The sequence below is a fragment of the Brachycentrus maculatus genome, unplaced genomic scaffold (assembly GCF_059751285.1).
Source record: "Brachycentrus maculatus isolate JH-2025_06_01 unplaced genomic scaffold, ASM5975128v1 h1tg000306l, whole genome shotgun sequence".
In the NCBI taxonomy this organism is placed as follows: Eukaryota; Metazoa; Arthropoda; class Insecta; order Trichoptera; family Brachycentridae; genus Brachycentrus; species Brachycentrus maculatus.
Window position 1 is genome coordinate 1,928,503 of NW_028281056.1, and position 24,624 is coordinate 1,953,126.

General features: G+C 37.8%; 1 protein-coding gene across 4 annotated transcripts in view; it reads right to left on the bottom strand.

Moving 5' to 3' along the window:
* Positions 1-24,384, bottom strand: part of LOC148304748 (uncharacterized) — a 29,284-nt gene extending 4,900 nt beyond the window's left edge. The window contains exons 1-11 of one of the 4 annotated variants that reach the window (XM_088267787.1): positions 24,146-24,384; positions 24,019-24,038; positions 23,106-23,139; positions 15,951-16,074; positions 7,903-9,870; positions 7,097-7,292; positions 6,288-6,531; positions 4,873-4,971; positions 3,164-3,346; positions 2,311-2,545; positions 624-805 (exon numbers count right to left, since the gene is read on the bottom strand). In XM_088267787.1, the coding sequence (XP_088123913.1) occupies positions 624-805; positions 2,311-2,545; positions 3,164-3,346; positions 4,873-4,971; positions 6,288-6,531; positions 7,097-7,292; positions 7,903-9,787 (3,024 nt within the window). In that variant the 5' untranslated portion in view covers positions 9,788-9,870; positions 15,951-16,074; positions 23,106-23,139; positions 24,019-24,038; positions 24,146-24,384. Of the gene's footprint in view, positions 1-623; positions 806-2,310; positions 2,546-3,163; positions 3,347-4,872; positions 4,972-6,287; positions 6,532-7,096; positions 7,293-7,902; positions 9,871-12,471; positions 12,540-15,950; positions 16,075-23,105; positions 23,140-24,018; positions 24,039-24,145 lie in introns of those variants that run through there. The other 3 variants (XM_088267786.1, XM_088267784.1, XM_088267785.1) reach the window with 3 other exon arrangements.
* Positions 24,385-24,624: the final 240 nt, after the last annotated feature.

A 24,624-nucleotide genomic window follows, 5' to 3' on the forward strand; every position in this document is an offset into this window, starting at 1 on the left:
TTAATAGAGTCCATCTATTGACGGTTCGCACTCCAAGGGTTAAAAATTATAGTCATTTTGGATAGCGGCATTTTCATAGAATACCACCTGAAGAGGGTTCTGCTAGAACTATTGGAAAATCCGTTCCAGCAAGACTCTTGTTATTGGCAAAAAGTAATGCAGTAAAACCTCAATATAAAATACAAAAATCCGGTCAAATGTATTTAAAAAAAAAAAATGTTAATATTATACAGGCTTAAATTCAAGTATGATAATTACAAATTATCTCTCAAAACTTCAAAATCCACATTCTCTATAATTGTGACACACTCGCTCGCAAACTAAGTCACATCCTTGAAGGGCCACTACGAGACTCCGAGAAGGTGAAGCTCTTACCACCAAGAAAGGTCGTGAGCTACACGACTCGTGTGGGCCTTGAGAGTGAGCCATGATACAGAGGGAGGTCACAATAGACCTAACGTGATCGCAGTGATAATAGTAAAAAAAACTCCGAGAAGGTGAAGCTCCTACCACCAAGATAGGTCGTGAGCTACATGACTCACATGAGTCTTGAGAGTGACCTATGACACAGAGGGAGGTCACAATAGACCTAATATGGTCAAATAGATAGAAAAAATAATTACCTGTTGCTCGGTGACGGCCGTCACGACGGAGTCATCGTAGCGCAGCCAGCCCCCGCTGCCGGCGTGGTAAGCGTCCGCCAGGTAGTGCCCCTTCTCCAGCTCCGCGCCCTCGTGGTACACCACCGCAAACAGCTTGTACGAGCGCTGCTTCGGGCTGTACTTCATCTTGGACGTGATGATCTCTGCAACACCACACACGCAAGTCAGATCAGGTCGGCCGCGCACCGACCTAGCGCACTGAATCCCGGGGGATTGTCAGAATCGTTTGCGTCCGCATCTTCTTTCGGATGACGAAAAATAATTTTGAACATCATTTGATTGCTAATGAGATAATAGGACCAAATTGACTTCCTTGTTTTGAGAGATTTTTAATATTTTAATAATAATTCTGTGAGTTTGTATACATTTTAGAAAAAAATAATTCAGAAAGTCGTATTTAAGTTTAAAATTGTGAGCTAAATAAACGTGTTATTCTAGAAATTTGTCTCTAGTCTTTAACTGACTAATATGTCCGTTTTTAAAACAATTTCTAGTTTAACACATCGCTCACTCCTTTCAAGAACGTCATAAATCAAAAATTGACAATTTTCAGTTATGTATGTTTTCGGAATGCCCAGAAAATGTACTATATCCCAGCAAAAGCGGCATATTTTTAACTTAATATTTAACCGCCACAGGGCAGAAAATGTTATTTTTGCATTATGAGGAAAAGGTATTGTTTAATTATTTTTTCAAATATATTAAATATTTTTCAAATGGAGAAAAAACCTCCAGGTTTTACCTAAAAAGATCTGTTGTACAGCAAAAAGTACAATAAGTGGCTTGATATTTATTTTTAATACATTGTGTTTTATTTTTAAACTTTAAAAACGTTCTCCTGAAATATCAAGTTTATTGATTTATGACGTTCTTGAAAGGAGTGGGCGACATGTGTGTTTTAGCTCACAGTTTTAAACCTACCCATAAATATGGCCTTTTGAATAATTTTTTTCTATATTAAGTACTTAACTGGACAAATCATCTAAAGTAATTAAAAAATGTACAAAAAGGGGAACTACTCAAATACTACAACCCAAATTCAAACAGTAGAGGTGTAACTAAAGTGTAACTGTTACTTTTTCTAGGTTCGCATTTCTTTCCTGCTCAAGTTTTTCAAATAAAAAAATCAAATAAAGCAGCTAATTGACCTCATTTTTTATTTTTTTTATTGTGTTTAAATTGATCTTTCCATTTTTGGGTAATATATCCAAAATAAAACAAGGTTTGTTGGATTGAATTCTACATTTATTTATGTATATGTTAATACGTGACGCGTTTCGTCTTCTTAGGACATTATCAACACATCAGTCAGTGTTTCAAAATGTCAGTTGATAATGTCCTAAGAAGACGAAACGCGCCACGTTTTAACATATACATAAATAAATGTAGAATTCAATCCAACAAAACTTGTTTTATTTTGGATATATTACCCAACAATTCAATTTGGAATTCTACCAACTGCCTGCAGTTACAATAAATATGATCTTCACGTGTCTAAATAACACTAGTAGCGTTATACATGTGAATATGCTACGATATTTTAAAATTAGAAGCCGCTAAACTAAAAACATCAGTCCTTGCTCTCTCTCTCATTCTGCCCCAAAGGGCTGATAGTTATTTATTAGCAATAATCGGGTAGTATACATACTGGGGTCAATCTTGAGGTCGATGGGGTAGTCGATGGTCTTGAGTATCTTGGCGGTGGAGTTGTCCTGCGGGCGGCACTGGAAGCACTTGAGGTGCAGCAGCAGCGCGGCGGGCAGGCGCTCCAGCAGGCTCTGCGTCCACGCGTCCACTGGGCGCCCGCGCTCGCGGCACCTCACTCCCTCCATGCGCTCGCGCCCCGCCACCTTCTCCAGCGCCTCGCGCACCGACCCCGACTTCTGCAAGCGCACCCACACACGCGTCAGACTACTTCTACTCTCTTTGCTTAACCGGTGCGCTGCCACAAGCGCATTAACGCGCTCTCCAATTCCGTGCTTCCCAGGCCAGCCATACAAAAATGAGCGCTCTCGTTTGAACATGTTGCGAGCCAATATCAAATCCAATTGCAATATTTTAAAATTAGAATAAATATGAACATTAATTACGAAGATCAAGAAATCTTCTTCTCCTAACCCTTATCCGCACCCGATGGTGCATAGGGCACTGCATCATATAAACGCAGTGTTATCTTGATCGTTAGTTGACACAAGAAGGAAAGGTGATCAGCCCTCCGCTTCAGGCACCAGTCCAGGGTAATATTGAATAAATATTAGAGTGAAAAAATCACTTATTTATTTGACCCTCCCCTGGAAATCGAACTCAGGACCTCCAGTACGATAGCCGAGCGTGCTGACCATTACACTACGGAGGCGGACAAAACAAAAACATTCGGATCAAGAAATACTTAAACATTACAATTTACCGATACAATACCTCCAGGCATTAAAAGGGTTAAAGTTATGGTAAAGCTTCAGTGAGACATGTAAAACAGAGTGGAAGGAATGAATGTCGCATACCTCAATGTCGAGCGGCAGCGTGAAGAATGGCTGCACGCAGTGCGTCGTCTCGGGCTGCGGCGAGTCGGGCGCGGGCAGGCGGTGCAGGCGCGAGCGCAGCTGCCCGCGGAAGATGTCCGACAGCGGCGTGCGCCCCGCCAGGCAGCGCCGCTCCACCGACCCCTTGTTCTTGGGCCCCATCACCTGCGGGCACACAACCACCGGCGTGAGTCACCTCGCAACGGACTCGCACGCACCACGCGCCGACCGAACGCTGTCAGGTCTACTATCAATGGGCCACACTGCTTGTTTCGGCTCCTTGAGTTTTTCATCATTTTGCATGGACATTTGACGCATAGCTCACTCCTTTCAACAACGTCATTTATAAAAAAAATTAACGATTTTCAGTTATGCATGTTTTCGGAATGCCCAGAAAATGTACTATATCCCAGCAAAAGTGGCATATTTTTAACTTAATATTTACCCGCTATAGGGCGGAAAGTGTTGTTTTTGCATTTTGAAGAAAAGGTGTTGCTTAATTTTTTTTTAAATATACTAAATATTTTTCAAATGGAGAAAAAACCTTCAGGTTTTACCTTTAAAGATCTGTTGCACAGTAAAAAGTTCAATAAGTGGCTTGATATTTATTTTTAATACATTTCATTATATTTTCTTAAACTTTAAATATGATCTCCTGAAAAATCAAGTTTTTTGATATATGACGTTGTTGAAAGGAGTGAGCGACTTATGTGCCAAATTTTTAAAAATATAAAATATTTTATGACACAATAAACTGATGTGTAAAGGCAACTAGCCATAACTAGGGTTGCAGCCGTTTAGCGTAACACGGCTCAAAGCATTCTTATAACTGGCCTCTATCATATACAATCTAAGATTTTGTTCTTTCTCTTTCCTTTACCGAGATATTCATTATCCAAATAGCCGCAAAATTGTATTAATTTGATACATGTTTTGTCAAAAAAACATAATTTTAAGTTTAAAAAACAAACTATAAACTCGTTTCTCTTGAGAGAAACGAGAAAAAAAGTTGTTTTGAAACAACTGTATTTAACTTGGGGCGTTTTGCCTTTGCACATTAGTAAAATCAAGTATAGTAATCACTTAAACCAGTCAATGACAAGTCTAAGGTAATGTTAAGTATAGATCTATTGCTATCCAAACAATTTCTATAATGAAATTATCAATTAAATTTTGTCCACCTACGTGGTGTAATGGTTAGCGCGTTTAGCTACCGGTGCTAGTGGTCCCAAGTTCGATTCTCAGGGGGTGGTGGAAATAAACATTAATGACTTTATACTTTATACTCTAATACTTACTTACTTATAACCCTTATCCGCACCCAATGGTGCATAGGGCACTGCATCAAATTGACGCAGTGTTATCTTGATCATCACTTACATGAAGGCAAGGTGATCACTCTTGCGCTTCAGGAACCAGTCCAGGGTAATATTAAATAAATATTACAGTTAAAATCGCTAATATTTATTTTCACCCCCCTGGGAATCGAACTCGGGACCTTCAGCACGGTAGCTTAACACGCTGCCACACCATTGCACCACGGAGGCGGACAATACTCTAATAATCTCTAATAAATTTAAAATACACAAATTTCTCATACACATGACGAGATGGAATCAAAATTTTGCGCAGACAATTATTATATGGACTGAGAAGTTGGTGGTTGAGCATTAAATTGTGCTGTTAGTTACCTTCCACTCGTCATCGTCATCAGATTCCGGAGAGACATCATTTCCATTGGGTATAACGGGGAGATCTTTAGGTTCTTCTGGCTCTACCAGTTTGATTAACTGTTGAAAAAAACAAATCAAATTACCCTTTTGACAATTGAATGGAAAAAATCTGCATACAAATCAGAAAAGTGGACACCACCGATAGCAATTTCATTATGTTTCAGGGCAACGGTTTACACTTTTTCTACTACCAAGCTGCTGTTAATTGTTCGTTCTGGATACTACTTCAAAGGAAATTTAATCTTGCAGCCTCAAAAATGCTCTATAATTTATTCTATATTCCTATGCATTACACATAGAAGGGTGTGTTCACTAGATTATTTAAATATAAAAATAAAATACTCGTAAAAGACCACGTTTTTGAGTTAATTCATTGACGTGATTGAAAAACTAAAATAACTCTCAAGTGGAGACACCCAGATTGTGAACAAGGATTTGGGACCCCCAAGAATACGGTGAATAAAATAATCCGGTCAAATTATAAGTGGCATAAAAATTAAAAATCATGTCAGGCGTTTTCCAGTGTGTAAAAAATAATCCACAGGATCGAGACCACAGAAAGAAGCTATGTTCAAGACGCCTGACTGCGAAACTGGCGTTGCGAGTTCAATCGGAAATTGCAAAATAAATTCAAGAAAGATTTATATAAAATCAATTGGTCTGGGTGTTTGTCTTCACATTTACCCTCTCTATCTTACCTGCAAAGGAGGCTCTAAAAATAAAGCCTTTTTCTGGTTTAACTTAGATATTATATTTAAAAAGAAGAAAATTATATAAAATAAAAGAAAAGAAAAAGACAATCATACCATTAATCAAATAAAACAATCAACCTTGAGTGTACGTCCCTCTCCAAGCACAAGATCTCAGTCTCTTTTTTGGAGAAGCGCAGTGAAATTAAAATTATAAGTTTGTTTGATCGCGAATGATGTCAAAAAGAAAGAAGCGTCACAAACCGAGTCGAAAACCGAATGACAGAACAAACATCATAGCTTTTTAACGGTTAAAATTGAAAGACATCGGCCAATCACCACGTTGCGTGCCGTACGCCGACCAATCACAATGTCGCTCGCCGACCAATCGCGGCCGAAGTAATGTGTCTTCTGCGCAGACTCACTGTCAAGCGCGCGTAACTCGCATATTTTAAATATTTAAGACGTGAATTGGGGAAAAAAACGTAAAAGCGGGTAATAAATGTACTGAAGTATATCGGGACTGAAATAATAACACGCAATTAAGGGGAAAACTTTAATTCCGGGCAATTATAGATTTTTTTTGTACTGGGCTCAAGTAACATATCAAAGTTCAAGTAGACCCGTTCTAGGGTATACTAAATAAATAAAAAAAAATTAGAAATGTGGGGAAATGTGGCATACCTCGAGCATCTCATCGTTGAGCCCGTTAAGCAGGCAGCCGAGGAACTCCTCGGCGTCCTCCTGCCGCCCGTCCACGCGGAAGCTGTCCCCGCCCGCGTGGCCCCCGCGCAGGGCGCGCAGCACGCTGGCCGGCTCCAGGGGCGCGCCGGGCGCAGGAGCGGGGGGCGCGCAGTCCGCGCCGCGTTCCGCCCGCGGGCAGCGCGCAGTCGGCGCCAGCACCGAGAACTCCCTGATGAGCTCCACCCTGGAGAGAGACACCTCACTGTCACACTACGTCCACTACGCATTCATTATTCCTGGGTATACTGGCTATCTATGCCCATAGGTATGGGCATACATTGCTGACCTATGGGCATATTTTGCTGACCTATGGGCATACTTTGTCGACCTATGGGCTAATGGGACCTTCCCATATCACGCACTCCTTTCAACAACGTCATTTATCAAAAATTGTAAATTTTCAGTTGTGCATGTTTTCGGAATGCTCAGAAAATGTAATATAACTATATCCCAGCAAAAGCGGCATATTTTTAACTTAATATTTACCCGCTACAGGGCAGAAAGTGTTGTTTTTAAATTTTAAAGAAAACGTATTGTTTAATTATTTTTTGAAATATACTAAATATTTTTCATATGGAGAAAAAACATTCAGGTTTTACCTAAAAAGATCTGTTGAACAGTAAAAAGTTCAATAAGTGGCTTGATATTTATTTTTAGAACATTTTATTATATTTCAGAACTTAGTCCAGTCAAGTCTTTTTTTTCATGATGTTGTTGAAAGGAGTGAGTGATATGGCAATGTGGTTTACATGGCGTCGATGATGGGCGTTGCAGACTTGCCCTTCCTCTGCTGGTGAGGGAGGGTCTTGAGCATGTTGTAGAAAGGCGGGCACGCGATCAGAGCCTGGAGGATGGCGTTGATGTAGCAGTAGTTGGAGCGGTTGGAGAGCCCCCGGGGCTGCAGGGACACGGGGTGGTGGTTCAGCTGATATTTAGAGAGAAATTCTGCAACAAAAAAAACATTGATATTTCATAAAATGTTTCTGATAAATTAGAGTTATCTTGGAATTTTTAAATAACGAGTAAATAGGAATGGAAATAACAAGGGTATATATGATTTCACACATAATAAGGATTTTATTCATTGATAAAAAAATCTTTTGAAAGTAAAGTACCCATAAGAACATTACTTATTGCGAATAATGTCCTTGCATTTCCTTTGAAAGTTTGATCAAGTCAGGTTTATATGTCGTTATTTTTAGCATGTTTCTAGGTTCTTGTCAATAAGACAATTTCTCTGTTTCTTTTTAATACGGTTCAGGCTTGAAAAAATTGTTAGCATGAATACGTGGAGCGGAAGACTATAAAAGAGTATAAAAGATTTTGATGTTACATATTACAAATGGTGAGAAAACACCGCTACTTTTGAAAATTAGAATTTCCACAATCTTCAACCTCGTGGTCTCTATAGCAGCGGCACAAGATAAGCTGAAGTTGATATATAGCACTAACTTGGCAAAATTGTATTAAATTATTCAAGCAGATTTTTAATCTTGAACTATCAAACTTAAAAAAGCGGTTTATTAAAATGTGTTAAATTGTAATAGTATCTTACCTCCCATTCTGTACAAGTTGGGATCGTTGATGTGGGGTGGAACTTGTGTCTGCTGCATGTCTCGGGCCGCGGACTCCTCCTTGGAAGGGGGAGATCCTTTCTGCGCCTGGCCGTTGGAGGTCTTCTCCGAGTAAGAGATGGTCGGAGCGGCAGAGGGGGACTTTTCCGCCTCCCACTGCAGGGGCGAGGCGTCGAATGGCCCCACCTTGGCGACGGGCTTCTGGTTGGTGGGCGCAGCGGGCTGCAGGGCGGCCGGAGGGTTGACTGAAGAGGGAGAAGGTGTCGGAGCCGCAACCGCCGGTTTCTCTTCTACAGGCTGAGGGGTCGGGACAGCGGCTGCGCCATTCTTGCCAAACAGACTCGCCCAGGACTTGACAGGTGAAGGAGCAGGTGGTGCAGGCGTCGGGGCTTGACTGGCAGTTGTACCCGCTTGCTCCGGAGCGGCTCTCCGCGGCGCCGGCGGAGGGGGGAAGTCGGAAGCTGTCGGCGCGGGGGGAGGAGCGGGAGTCGGGACTTCAGAGCCGATGGAAGGTTTCCTCGCATGACTGAATGGAGCCTTGCTGGTGATGGGAGTCGGAGCGATGACGATCGGGGGGCTCGGTTTCATCACCGACGGAAGAGCCGCCGGCTTCGCTTCGGGCGCAATTTGAGGGAGGACCGGAGCGGCGGAGGAGGCTTCCGCGACATCGGCGGGGGCGTAGGCGTCTAGAGGCTTGCCCGGTATATCTTTCTTGGGTTTGAAAGCGAAGGGAGCCTTAGCCGGCAGTGTCTGCTGGGGCACGATAACTCCGGACGGCGGGGTCGGGGTTTTCACAATTGTTTTTCCGTGAGCGGTGAAGGGGGCCGGTACCGAAGACTTGTTGACTTTGTTAGGAACCGCCGGAGTAGCGGCAGGGATAGAAGGCTTGGGAACGACAACAGGCGCGGAGGGGGGCGGAGTGGTCAGGGAAGGCTGGGACACAGCAGGAGGCGGGGGCTTGGGCATTTGCGCTTCAATCGGTTTGGGGGCGTTGGCCGACCATGCCGCTTTGGGAGTATCCGCGGGAGGTTTGGGAGCCACCTTATCGTTGGTCAGGATGACGGGGTTCTTGGCGGGCGGGGGCTTCTCGTGGCCGCGCTCGGGACTGGGCGCCGGGAGCTCGGCGGAAGCGATCTTGAGTTCCTTGAGCTGCGGCAGGGGGTCGACGTTGACGGGAGGCGGGTTGGGTTTGACGGCGTGCGGGGGGGGTGTCGGCTCCGGAGGGTTGTAGTTCTTGTGGTCGCTCTGGCGCACGAAGTTCTTGGCGTGGACGTTGAACTGGTGGACGGGCGGAGCGGCGGGCGGCGGCAGGGAGAAGAAGACGGGGTACTCCTCAGGCAGGCGCGCCTGCTCGTACACGGGCGGCGGGTGCGTGGGGTAGTAGAGTTCGTGCGCGTGCTGCTCGTGCTCCAGCAGCTCGGCATACTCCTCGGGGCCCTTGTCCTGCTCCTCCACGAGCGGGTACTCCACATAGGGGTACGGGTAGCCGGGCACGTAACCCACGTTGGGGTACACGGGCAGGTGGTAGAGCGGCGCCCCCTGCGCGCCCTGCGAGTAGTAGTGCGGGTAGTAGAGGTAGGGCTGCGGGGGCGAGGGCGCGCGCTTGGCGGGCCCGCCGCGCCGCCCGCGCCGCCCGTCACGGCCGCGCGCCTCGCTCGGGTAGGGCGCGTGCTGCGGGTAGTAGCCCTGGCCCATGTAGCCGTGCACGTTCACATTGGCCGTCACCTGGCTCACGTACACGTTGGGCGGTAGCGCAGGCGGCGCCCAGGGGGGCGCGGGCCCGTACAGCTGCGGGGGCGCGTGCGCACCGTAAGGCGGCGGCGGCGGCCCCCGCGGGGGCGAGGCGGGGGGGGGAGGAGGTGCCATGTCCCGCTCCGACAGGCTGTCCAGGCTGCTGGAGGCCGTGGGGGGACCCGCTGTGCTGGGGTCACTAGAGCACGACGATAAATCTGAGAAAGAACAACAAGGTCAGTGGACTCCATGATAAATAAATCATTAAGGTTTGCACAGTCGACCCAGTCAGCCCTTAGATGTCTGCATATTCCCGCACTTAACACCAAAGCGCTTTACTTATTAAAATCACAAAATTGGGAGCATTAGATGCAGAACAAAGATGATAAAAAATACGAAACCCATATTTACATACATTCCAATTCTTCAAGTCAGTATTGACAAACAATATTGGCACTAAAGATCTATTCTGAAAAAAAAAATGTTTTGTTTTGTGTTGCACAGTATCGATGACTAGGTCAACAATTACTTTTTTTTGTTGAAAACATTTTTTGGGAGGTGCAATGTGTATTAGTTTTTTTTATAAATTCCAGAGTATCTAATTTACCTCCCATCAAGTAATCAACACGCGCCTATTGAAGTATTCCAAGAAATCTGCATTTTCTACTCATACGGTTGCGAATAACAATAAAATTCCTTGTAGTGTTATTGAGTTTTCAGTGTGAAGTGCATTATCCGTGTGTGTATGCGAGCATGTTGCACATCTATACCACTGTTTTGGATGACAAGTAGTGACTTTAAGCTAAATCAGGGGTTCCCAAAGTGTGCGCCGCGGAGCCCTGGTGCGCCGTAGAAAGTAATGAGGGGCGCCGTGAGTCAATCCTCTATCGTTATCCGAAACCACAAATATTCTCTTTTTTGCTGTTCTCTGTTTCAATTATGAATTCTTATAAATATAATAAAACTCAATTTCACATTGTGGATATTTTAATTTTTGTGCCTATCTACCCAACTATTATTATTGTAGGTACCTATTTCTACAGGGTAATTATATACAGGGTCTTTCATGAAATGCTTCCTATCTTTAAATTTGAATAAAGCAAACAGTTATAAAAAAATATTCATTTAAGAAACAAAGGCAATATGTATGGAATATAACACCGTTCAAATGTCAAAAAATAATAAAAAATTAATAAATACAAAAAATATATATTTATATATATATATATATACACGCAAATAGCTTACTAAAGTAGGGCGCCGTGACAAAATACTATACTTGTAAGTGCGCCGCGGGCTAAAAAAGATTGGGAACCCCTGAGCTAAATTATTAACAGAGATATCACTATTTTCATAAACACATTAATTAAATCGTTCATAGTGAGGGCGGTAAGATGAAAACAAACTGTGCAGTCAGTTATCAAGAAAGGGCAAATGTTTTATCTCGCAATTTGAAGATTTCTCTAAAGTTGTAAACTAAAATTTGTTTGATCTTCCTAAAAAAAACCTTTGAAAAGGCATCCGATAGATATTCTTGCCGCGATGCTCCTTGTCAGCCTCCTAAGCGTAGTTTGACTACCATGTCAGAAATCCCGGGCTCAATTCCCAGAGGGTCTTAACATAAACAAAATATAATTTATATTTGAAGCACTAACTTTGTGATTTTCTATTCCATAATTAAAATGTAACTTTGTTTTAAAATCAGTATAAATATTTTATTATAACTTAATTATAATGTCTACCGGTTTCGAAGCTAACCGCTTCTTTATCAAGACTGATTAATACTATTAGTATTATAGTATTAATCGGTACTATAGTATTAATCAGTCTTGATAATAAAGCGGTTAGCTTGGAAACCGGTAGACATTATAATTAAATTATAATAAAATATTGTGGCAACCCACAACATCTGTGGCAACTCGACAATCGAAGGAACGAGCATAACCGAACACCCTAACCGAGCGGAAACCGGCCCGTCACATTTCGTCACCGCCCGTCCTCCGATCGACACGTCTTTCAACTGTTCTCACATTAGAATCACGCAATTATTCTTAAATATTTCTTGATTGTAATTTTATAGAACTGAATAAATTTGTGTTAAAAGTAATCCGCTTTCATCTTGCTTCCCTTCTGTCAAATTAAATTGGTGTTCAACTAGAAACCATAATATTTATAGTGATTTTAAAACAAAGTTACATTTTAATTATAAACAAAAGACTTTTCACTAATATCACCCTGGACTGGTACTTCAAGTGCACCACTGATGAGTACCTTGCATTGAGCAAATGACAATAAAGATAACACTGTGTCGATGCATAGTCCGATTCCCAGGGGGGGTGAAAATAAATTACTAAAATAAAATAAATTATACTCTAATATGTATTTAATATTACCCTGAACTGGTCCCTGAAGTGCAGGAGCGATCACCTTGCCTTCATGTAAGTAAAGATCAAGATAACACTGTGTCAATACGATCCAGTGCCCTATGCACCATTGGGTGCAGATAAGGGCTAGAAGAATCTAGGTTTTATTATGTTTAGCTTTATTTTTAATTTAGTGTACTGATCACATTGCCTTCATGCAAATATTGTTTAAGATAACGGCGTGTGAATGCGGTGCAATGCCCTATGCACCATCAGATTGTAGATAAAAAAAAATTATAAAAGCCCAAATGAAAAGCATGATATTTTATGAGGGGTCCTGATGGAAAAATCGTTTAGAAAAAAAACCTTTTAAAAAAATAAGCACCACACGCAAAACTTAACACCACACCAAGAAAATAAAAAAAAAGGACACTTGTGTTTGGTTGATGTATTTACCAACTAAATGCGGCGGTTGCAACAAGTACACTGGCCCCAAACTCATTTCGCCGCCAGCTGAAAGTAATTATCACATCACTAACACCACAATGGGCACTGCAGTTTGGTAATGCTGTGTTGCGGGTCAATAACAGGTAACTGGATCTCACCACTACATACAAACGGTACTTAAAAAACATTCAATTCAACCGGTGCAATGGAAGCAATCGACTTTAATTTAAATGTTAAACAATTCAGTTATTCCAAAAAAAAACATTCCATTTCAATCCGTTAATAATTTTAGACTGATTTTGTGAGAATACACTTGCTGTGTTCAAAATCAAAATCATTTGTCCGCCTCCGTAGTGGGTCAGCACGCTCGGCTACCGTTCTGGAGGTTCCGGGTTCGATTCCCAAGGGGGGTAAAATAAATATTAGTGATTTTTTCACTGTAATATTTATTCAAAATTACCATAGACTAAAACATTCAATTCAACCGGTGCAATGGAAGCAATCGACTTTAATTTAAATGTTAAACAATTCAGTTATTCCAAAAAAAAACATTCCATTTCAATCCGTTAATAATTTTAGACTGATTTTGTGAGAATACACTTGCTGTGTTCAAAATCAAAATCATTTGTCCGCCTCCGTAGTGGGTCAGCACGCTCGGCTACCGTTCTGGAGGTTCCGGGTTCGATTCCCAAGGGGGGTAAAATAAATATTAGTGATTTTTTCACTGTAATATTTATTCAAAATTACCATAGACTGGTACCTGAAGCGGAGGGCTAATCACCTTTCCTTCATGTATAAACGATCAAGACAACACTGCATTTATATGACAGTGCCCTATGCACCATTGGGTGCGGATAAGGGTTTAAAAAAAAAATATAAAAAAATTAAAAATAAATAAATAAATAAATAAATAAATATCAAGCCACTTATTGAAATTTTACTGTGCAATAGATCTTTTAAGGTAAAACCTGAAGTTTTTTTCTCCATTTGATTTTTTTTTAGTATATTTAAAAAAAATCAAACAATACCTTTTCTTCAAAATGCAAAAACAACACTTTCTGCCCTGTAGCGGGTAAATATTAAGTTAAAAATATGCCTCTTTTGGTGGGATATAGTACATTTTCCGGGCACTCCGAAAACACGCACAACTGAAAATTGACAATTTTTGATTTATGACGTTCTTGAAAGGAGTGAGCGATATTTCCAGCTATTTTTAGCTAAAATGAAATGTTTTATAGTACTTAAGTATAAGTAGAATACAGTATGTTTTTAAAAATAGAAAATCGAATGGATCATTTTAACATGATCATCATTTTTTATTGCGAATTTGTTTTCAGTATGTATAAATGAACTATGGTGGGACTGTAACATATTGTATTGTTCGGAGTGCATTCGTATATCGTTAAAAAACAAATGAGAGAAATCTCTAACCACAAATGGGGCATTCAAAGCCAAGAGAACTAAAGCGACAGTCAAACAAATCTTCACAAAATATCCAACAAATATTTATGACTTGTTTTTTTAAATTTATTCATATAAAATGAACAAGAATTGTTTTTTTTTTTTAATTTATCCATAAACAATGAAAAGACTTGTTTTTAAATTTTATTTATGTAAAACTAAACAAGACTATGGTTACTGTCATGACTTTCGGTTGGCATTAATAAATAAATAAAAATATTCTGATTAAAATCAGACGAAAACAATATTTGAGTATCATTGTCACAATTAAAAAAAAAATTAACACTATAAAATTGGAATATTTTTCATATTGTTTCTTAGCTTTTAGCTTTAAAATTTTCATGATTGAAATAGATGACTTGGAGTTGAATATTATTTAAATTTTTTGCTTACTGACAATATGGATTTTTTTCAAAAGTACATAATTCTTTAAAAAAATATAAATTGTTCCATTACAGCGGAAATATTGTAGTCATTAGTTTATGGTACTTTTGTAGAATGGGAATGTGCAGCGGAATAAATTGAATACATATTTCATGAAACGGTAACTTATTTATTAGATACCCATTGTGGTCGGAGCTTTACAAGGCCTTCTCTCCACTTATGTGTGATATAAAATTTATGACGTATCAAACAATTCAACAATAATTGGCAGATTAATACGGCGACGGAACAGAATGTCATATTGCATCATCAACCGTTCAATGTCATTTTTAAAGACTTAACTGTCACCTACACAGTTCAGTTTTACAGTGTCTATTTTGACACCTATGTGAAATTGGCAGCAAATTAGTTAAGCAAACATACTTGAATTGGTAAAAAATACATGATCAACAATCATTTTTTAATATACCCAGTGCTGGAAAGGAAATGGGAATACACTGAATTTTTTAAATAACGCTGTGCAAAAAAAAAATCAAATATTTATTTGACAATGCGCAAGAGTAATTGGAAATTTCTTACATCCCTCGCATATACTTACTCAGTACTATGAGCAGATAAGTATGCGAAAGAGGGCTAGGTGAACAATTTTTGTTACCTCTGATTTTTCATTGAAAGTATTTTTTAAATAAAATAAAGGTTTAAATAAAATAAAATAATTTTAGTTTATGAACAAATTTTAGTTTATGATATCCTGAATTGATTTTTAAACAAGGAAACCCCTTTACCATATTTTGTTTTTATTTTAGTGTACCCTAGAACGGGGCTACTTGAACTTTGATGTGTTACTTGAGCCCAGAACAAAAAAAATATTTAGATCTGTATTTGGTCTACAATAATGAACGTATCGACATGATTCATTGTTTCCCTGACAGGTGACACTTATTGTCACAATACGTTCATTATTGTAGACCGCACACAGATTTAAATCTCTTTTTTGTACTGGGTTCAAGTAACACATCAAAGTTCAAGTAGACCCGTTCTACGGTACCTTTTTTTCGTTTTACGCGTTAGATATGTTCCACGAACTATACGTTGAAGTGTTCTACTCCCATATTTATTGTTAATTCTAGGGAAGAAGAGAAGACGAATATGATTTTTACTTCCCTTTTGTCACCGTTCAAACATCTATCCACACATCCTTATTTCACATGTCGCTCACTCCTTTACACAACGTCATATTTCAAAAAACTTGGTTTTTCAGATCGTTTTTAAAGTTTAAAGATATAAAAAAATGTATTAAAAATAAATATCAAGCCACTTATTGAACTTTTTACTGCGCAACAGATCTTTTTAGGTAAAACCTGAATGATTTTTCTCCATTTGAAAAATCTTTAGTAAATTTTTAAAAAAATAATTAAACAATATATTTTCTTTAAAATGCAAAAACAACACTTTCTGCCCTGTAGCGGGTAAATATTAAGTTAAAAATATGCCGCTTTTGCTGGGATATAGAACATTTTCTGGGCATTCTGAAAACATGCACAGCTGAAAATTGACGATTTTTGCTATTTGACGTTGTTGAAAGGAGTGAGCGATGTGTCTTTGATGATGATTATTTGCATAAGTGTGTTTGCGGGGCTCACCGTAGTGTGTCTCCCAGGAGGGGGGTGCGGTGTGCGGCCAGGGCACGCTGGCGGGGAAGAGTGCACTCGCTAGGCTGCTCCTCTCTTCCTCATTTATGTCCGACAAGTCTAGGAATTCATACTCCTGAAACCAACACTGCACAATTAGTACATCACAGAGGGAACACTACGACAAACTAGAGGGGAAGACTGCCAGTCGTCGACAATTTTCAGGCGCTAGACACAAAAATGGCGGAGGGATTTGGCCATCCGTTCTCGGATAGGAGCAACATCAGATTATCAATGTCTTGATTATTTAACTCCAATTTAAAAGCAGCAAAATATTGATAAAAATAAAGAAATTACATGTTAAGACAAAATACTTTGTGATGATCTCGGTTGAAAAGTTTATATTATTTTTAGTTTTACCTAACCTAAGCTGATGGCTAAAAATAACACAAATCAAATTTTCTCAGAGTGGAATAGAACCTATAAAATCTGGCTAGGACTCTGCGACATTAACCACGGGACCAAAACCTGACCCAGTTAGATTTATGGATAGTTCAACTATGATGTAACGGTTATCGCGAAACTAAAGTGTTTTCACTTTTATATTTATTTTACCACCCTGGACTGGCCACCTTACTTTCGATAAATTAACAATCAACTAAACAATGCGTCAATCTGATGCAGCGCCCTATGCACCATTGGGAGCGGATGAAGGTCAGAAGAAATTCAATTTGTAACAAATACAATTCTCACATTAAAAACAAATTACCGATAAGAAAAATAAACATTACACAAGCTGTAAAATTGCTTATTACATTAGCTATAAAACTGACGCAATTATTCATAAAATTAGATGTTTTCTATCACTTTTTACAAAGAGATTAATTAAAAATAACGTATTAGATTTCACTCACAGAGAGTTGAAATCACACTGATGGAATACGGAAGATTTGCTATACAGCCATTGACTAAATATTGATAACTCCATGTTATCTGAACTTGGGCCAAACGTTATTGGAGTTTGATTAGTTTCAATACATTTTGATAAGGTGGCTGATATTCTATTGTCTGCTTTGAATTAATGTCCTATTATCTTAAGTATGGAATTGTAGTCTTTCCATGAATACTTAATGGTCAGTCTAGAATGCTTTAAGTGAAAAATCAATATTATTATCTTAGAGCATACGTTAGACATTGATTTTCAATAAAATCGAAAACAATTACATATTCAGCATAGATGGAACAAAGTTTGTTATATAACACAAACTTTGTTTTCAACCACTTTATTCCAGCTAGTTTCGACAAACACCTTGTCTTTTTCGGGATGGATACATACTACCTGAAGAAGACAAGGTGTTTGTCGCAACCAAAATACCAAAAATAAAAGTGGTCACAAACAAAGTTTTTGTTTTATTGATTTTATAAAGTATATAAAATGCGCCATAGTATCAGCAAAAAACTTCCAAAAAAAATTTAGATTGTAGACTCAAATTGTATTGAAATATTTACATTAAGATTACCAGCTTTACAAGAGGTATTTTTATTAGGTTAAGATATTTTTCAAAGTTTGCATACTTAAAAAACTATTTTTAGGGAATCAGTAGGTCAGGACAGACGAGTGTGGCATTCCATCCTCTCTGAGTACCCTTGCAGGAAAACGGCGTAATGGCAGTAGTAGTAAATTGAGTCAAATAAATAAGATAATTTTTTTTTGAGGATGTAGTTTTTTGCAAATACATTTTTCCTTAAAGAAACAGGCAAAGTTTACAGTAAATAATATAATTGTTTGAACACAATCACGATCAAAACAAAATCACATAACTTTGAAAAGATACATACATTTACATAAAATAAATACTAAATAATAATTCAGAGTCCAAACCATTTACCAATCTAGTTACATAAGACAAAAGTTATAAAACAATTTCTGTTTTAAAATTTTATTTTCTATCTAGGTAAAAGTGTCAGTGTTATGATAAAAGATATTGGCTTTTGGTTAACTATTTATTATCTCAGTATGTGCCAGCTGAAAAATACAAATTCCCAAGAAAAATGTGTATTTTTTAGTTGAAATCCACAAACATTTCCTTATCTGCGCATTAATCATCGGTGACCGATAAGAAGTAACTGTGTTGAGTTTAAAAAAATCTTACTTTAATTAACAGAAAAAAGGTTTTTTTTTTAAATACGTATTTTCATATTTCTAATTGAAATTTTACTCGGTAAATACTACTTTTTCTAAAAAATCTATTTTGACATGTATTTTGATGCATTCCATATCATTTTAAAATCCATTTGTGAAGCTGAGTCTACTTAACATAAATTTAGAGTTGTGTCCTTGGGACATTGAAGGAGGAAGCTGTTTCTTATTTTTAGCTATATATTACCTTTTTTATTAAAAGTAACATAACACCTAAAGAAAATATAATGAAATAAGAAAAAGCTCCTATCCCCTCTTCATCCTTCAACATCCTAAGGTTATAACACTAAAATTTAGACATTGCTTCACATACGGTGTTAGAAAATGATACGTAATGCATCGAAACAGGTGTCACTAAGATATAGTAGTATTTGGTAAATACTACTATATCTTAGTTATTTGGTAAATAAAGCTATCTTAAGAAATAAATAGATTAATAAATAGATTTTAAGAAATAGTGGTATTTACCGAATAAAGCAAATGGATAAAAATTACCACAAAAAGACTGCCGGATCAATTCGGCTGTCCAAACTCAAAACACAGTAAGGGACATTTTTTGTAGTATGTTTTTTTTTTAATTTTTGGACTAAGTAGATTCTACTTAGTCCAAAAATGCAAAAAAAATGTACTACAAAAAAATGTCCCTTACTGTGTTTTAAGTTTGGACAGCCGAATTAATGAAATGTATTTTTTTTAATAGTAAAAAAAGAAATTAAGGGTGATTTTTTTGCATTTTTTATAACACAGATGTTTTTAAATATCAACAAATGGATTGGTGACATTTCAGCTGTTGTTATGAACATTTCGGACATTTAGACGACTGGCTATCCGTTTTATAATGTCTAATTTTAATCTTAGAAAATCATAGGAGGAAAACATAATTTTTATACATTATTATTAACATCATTGTATTAAAATTTCATAAATAGCAATTAAATATTAAATATCTCTAAAATGTTATCTCAGATTTGTGAAAAACCCTACTATATTGCATGCAGGTACAGTTCCGTGAAGTCATTATGAATGGTACACCGTCCCATCTTGATAATCACCAGGGGTTTGTTTGTCAACGTTGATAACAAGTTTCAGCAAACAAAATGACAAATATGTATCATAATGATAGGTCTTTCATAACCTTTCATTGACCTTCTGACCCCCATAATCTTTAACCCTTTGACTGATGACATTTAATTAAGATTTTGTTTGGAAAAAGAGGAGATTTGAAAAAAATCTCAAATATAAGATATGTTCAAAACACAGGAAATAATACTGATATCGGGCAACAGAGTCCACTACACATACAGCCACCCTGTGAGAATACATTCAACTTATCTATTATTTTAAACCTTCATCCGCACCCGATGGTGCATAGGGCACTGCATCATATAAATGCAGTGTTATTTTAATCATTAACACAGGAAGGAAAGGTAATCAGCCCTCTGCTTCAGGTACTGGTCCAGGGTAATGTTGAATTAATATTAGAGTGACAAAATCATTTATATTTATTTGACCCCCCCAGGAATCGAACCCGGGACCTCTAGTACGGTAGCCGAGCGTTCTGACCATTACACTAAGGAGGCGGACAAAATCTCGTAAAATAATATGGTAAAACCAGTTACAGCTATTTCTTCACCGGGGTAGGCTGTACCAGGAACGGACAAATCCGCAAGGGCCTATTTTTTGGCCATATGTGGTACGGGCAAAGGGTCAACATAGGTGTTTGATCAAACATTTTGTCATCATTTACGGAGTTTCAAAGCTATTTGTGAAAAAATCCAGCGCTCTGTTGTCATAAAAATATCAGAACTTCACAATTTCGCTACCTTACCCGAAACCTTTTAAAAACCATGCCTCTGGACATCTAAGTAGGTGAATAACGGTGTAAGAGTCATATTCCAAAAAAGGTTATAATCTTTTCAAAAATGGCTGACACCTTTTAAAAGCTGCTTGAACGCTTTGATGATAAAATACAGCGGACAAATATAGTGTGGGAGATATAGCCACCAAAGGGTGCCAAACTATTGACTACCAAAAAATAATAACACATAAGATTTTAAGACCTTTCTCAGTCTTTTTTTATCCTCAAAAGACTTGTATGAATATATTTTGTACATTAAAAGCATTGTTAACTTTGTGGTATGGTAATATAACACTCCTTATCATTCATCGTTCGCTCTGACTTGTATGAAACGTATCAACACCCAATGATGGATAAATTTGCTTTACCATACATTCTTCAATTCAAACGCCCAAACCATCTCGACAGACCTTTTTAACCTTTGCGGGAGTTCAAAAATTGATGTCTGACTTTCTCTGGGGAGTGGGTTCTTTTAAATGAAAAAAATTTTTTTTTTCATTAAATAGATGTATTATGAAGATAGTAACTATGTTTACTTAATAAAAAAAATTAAAAAAAACACCTCTTCGAAATATTTTTGAATTATGACAAAATTACACACAAATATCCACAGATGTCATTGCTATACAAGTTACATCATACTAACTGACAGATGGACTTCAACGTTCATTAACGTCGATTTTCCTTTAATATCTCCTTTAAGGAAAATTTACACCGACGTACATTTACGTCCATACTCCCGGAAAGGACCGCAGGGGTAGGCAGAAAGAATTGAATGCCATACCACTCTGTCTTTGCAAACATTCTTCGCCTCTTCTACATTCATGCATCTCCTAATACATACCCGACGATTATTACGACTCCTGACCCGGCCGCTTTAAGTATTTGACATACCTGATTGTGCCAAGTTTTTTTCGGTCTTCCTTTAATAAAATGCGGTTTCACCGAGAAATGTCAGTACAGAACATAAATCTAATGAAATATATATAACTTATTTTACGATATTTAAAATAGCAAGTGGCATTGGACAAAATGAGATATGTGCTATTTCACTTTAGTGGTGTTATTTTAATACAGAGGTACCTCTTTATATACCTTCTGTATTTTATGTACCGCCTCCGTAGTGTAATGGTTAGCGTGTTTAGCTACCGTGCCGGAGGTCCTGGGTTTGATTCCCAGGGGGGGGGTGAAAAGAAATATTAGTGATTTCACACTATAATATTTATTTAATATTAAACTGGACTGGTCCTTGAAGCGCAGGAGCGATCACCTTGCCTTCATATAATAAGTAACAATCAAGATAACACTGAATCAATACGATGCGGTGCCCTATGTTCCATTGGGTGCGGATAAGGGTTAGAAGAAGACCATTATAAAATGGCAGTTTTGTTTTTTAATTATTGCAACATTCCGTGCTATTCTTTTAAGTGTATTAGCTTTGGTGGAATGAAATGTTGTATTTTCCGATTTTATTAAAGCAATATCATGTTATTTGCTGTGTCATTGCTTCCGTTCCTTCATTACATTAAACAGTGAAGCAGTGATTTCCATTTAAATAAATTATAATTTGTTAAATTGTCCATCATCGTAGTGCAGTAGTCAACGTCCTTGGCCCCAAGTAAGAATACGCAAGGTTCAATTCCCAATTGGACTGCAAGGCTGTTTTGGGCTCTGATATTAACTATCATTCATCCAGAAAATAACAGTTTAATACGCATTCTGGTGAACTGGTAGAGGTATTAAGCACACATCCAACGATGTCGCATGTTTCGTTGACTAAGGGCATTGACAAACTGAAACGTTTTTAATGTAACTCGTATTTTAACTTGCATTCAGGTAGCACTGCATAATGATTTAGTGCCCTATCCATCATTATATACAGATAAAAAGAGGTATATAAATGAATTTAATCAAAATGATTTTAAATGTTTACATTTTTGGGGAAAAATTTATACTTATAATAAAGAATATTTAAAAAGTCAAAGCATAGAATGTCAGCAAATTAATTTTTTTAACACTTTAAATTTAATTTTACTTGGTAAATACCAGTATTTCTTCATATCTATTGTGATATATGTTTCGATACAATCCACATCATTTTAATACGGTGTTTGAAAATGATGTCACAATAGATTTTAACCAGATCCACGGGGCTCGCATAACCGTATGTGTTTTCACAAAACATGCCCCATACGCGGCTGACATAACCGTATGTGTTTTTACTTTGCTCCAAGTTTCGAACCACAGTTCAACTTGAAGGGATTTTTTCATGGTGTGGAAACTTTGGATAAAATAATACGTCAATCCTTGGCCTTATGACATCTGTTGAATTATCTGACTAATAATTTGTAACATCACAAGGATAAATAAAAGAACAGATCCCTGTTTTTTCTTGAGGTTGATAATTAGTCCGCGCCATAATCATGCCCTATATCTGTCTCACTCTCGACGCTACGCATCGCCAGTGGGTAAGAGTGACACACGATGCGTGCTTTGATTTATTTATGTTACGATCTTATTTGTTTATATTACGATATATTTCAAGAATAATGTGACACAAGTGTATTATAGAGTACCAAAAAGGCACAATGAATCCCATTGAACGTTTTTGTTTAGGAAAATGAATCTAACTAAATACATGATAAAAGTAATCATTTAAAAAACGGCGAGAAACCGCCGCGCACGGGCGTCTCTCAGGAACAAAGTTAACGCGGTTAAAAGGTTAAGAAATAGTGGCATTTACCAAGTAAAACTTAAATTCAAAATGGATAGATACTATCACAATGTGACTGCCGAATCAATTAATGAAATAATTTTTAACAGGTTCATGGCAAATTTATCTACATAGTATTCACTATGTAATAGTTTTTAAAAGAAACATACGTTCAGTTCTAGAAGCAAAAATATAACATTGTTTTGGAATATGACCCCTAGAATGTCAATAGTCACATAACCTCACATATTAAAATGTTTAACTTTACTAACCTTTTATCACAATTTGGAACATCGGAAGTGCTCGGTTTATTAATTGTATTATAATATATGTTACCATGCAATATAACCATGCGGAAAGTTAATTGAAAAAACGGGTTACAAAAAGATCACCTACCAGGCTGCAATATTTTTCACGTCGTTATATCCCGCTGGCGTTTTTCATCGATAATTTCGTGACGGGCATCAATCGAGATCGAGGGACGTCATTTGTTGGAACAATTATTATGAATTAGTAAAACGAACCGCTAAACTATGAATACCTATATTTACAGAATGACAGTACAAAATTTCACGCACGATCCTCGCCTATGCGAGTCATACTAACAAAAAACTTCAAGTCGAAAACACTCCTGTTTTGAAATAATCAACATCGAAAGTTTAGACCTTCGTAATTTACACACTCTTTGAGAAATCGTTCAGTATTATCAGGGATTCGAGAGAACAATAATGTACATTTGAATCACTGAACCGAACAATGTTACATAATTATTTTTAAGTCAAAACAGCGGACTTTTCACTTAACGTTTTTTGCCAGTAATGACAATATTGTAGGTTAGGTAGTACAAAATACACAACGCTCGACTTATACACGCGTTTACTTCGGCTACAATACGTATCATATTTTGATGAGACATAAAATCAATCCAAATCACTTATTAACCGAATAGAAACACACAATTAACAAGGTAAAGAGTAAAATATGGAAATTAACATGTGGTCTCGACTAAATTTTGGGACATATTTATCGAAACACCGCCATATTTACACTCATTTAGAGTAAACAAATGATTTAAAGGGATTTCTCGATGCTTGAATTGATGTAATTATTCATAAATTTAGGTTTTCTCGACTGTCCGGTGTCTACACAAAAAAAATATGCGGGATATTTTAGTATGGTAAGATGGCGTAATCGCACGATCATACAGCCGGTTGACGATAGCTCGTAAAGTTGTTGATGAATGACCATAATAAGTGCTTTCACATGCATTCCGGATGTTTTATTACACAAAATAAACAGTAAAACTTACCTCCCACGTGCATAGACTTTCTGTAAAGAGACATTTTGTGATGAAATGGCTAGTCTTAGAATGCGCACATGAGAAAAGGCAATATCGTGGTAAGAAACAAAACGACAGCAAATCTCAAAATACTCACCGATTTAGTTTGATCCATGGCCCTTTTGAAACACCATTACTAATCCGCTGTATTCATTGCATGCGGCGGAATAAACTTGAAATTACATAAAAATCACAAATCACACTGCCAGGCATATGGCATAACAGGATGTGACAAAGCCCGCGCTATTCGGCTAACTCGAAATTCAACCAATCAAAAATAACCCTCGTGTTCCAAAATATTCACAGACTGATTTATCCGGAAGTGCGACCTTCTTTTCGCAAGTTAGCCAACAGCACGATGCTAAAATTGTACCATAAACACTTTACTGTTCTATAAGTCAATTCCATAAAGAAATCAAGAAAAACCATAAGCAATTTATATTTTTCCATAAATAGGTACCTACAATTTATATAAATATTTTCGGGTCATTTAATATGCAAAAATCCAGCTGAAAAAAATTAGTTACTGACATTCAATGAATATTTTAAAATAATAATATAAAATGTAATGCAAAA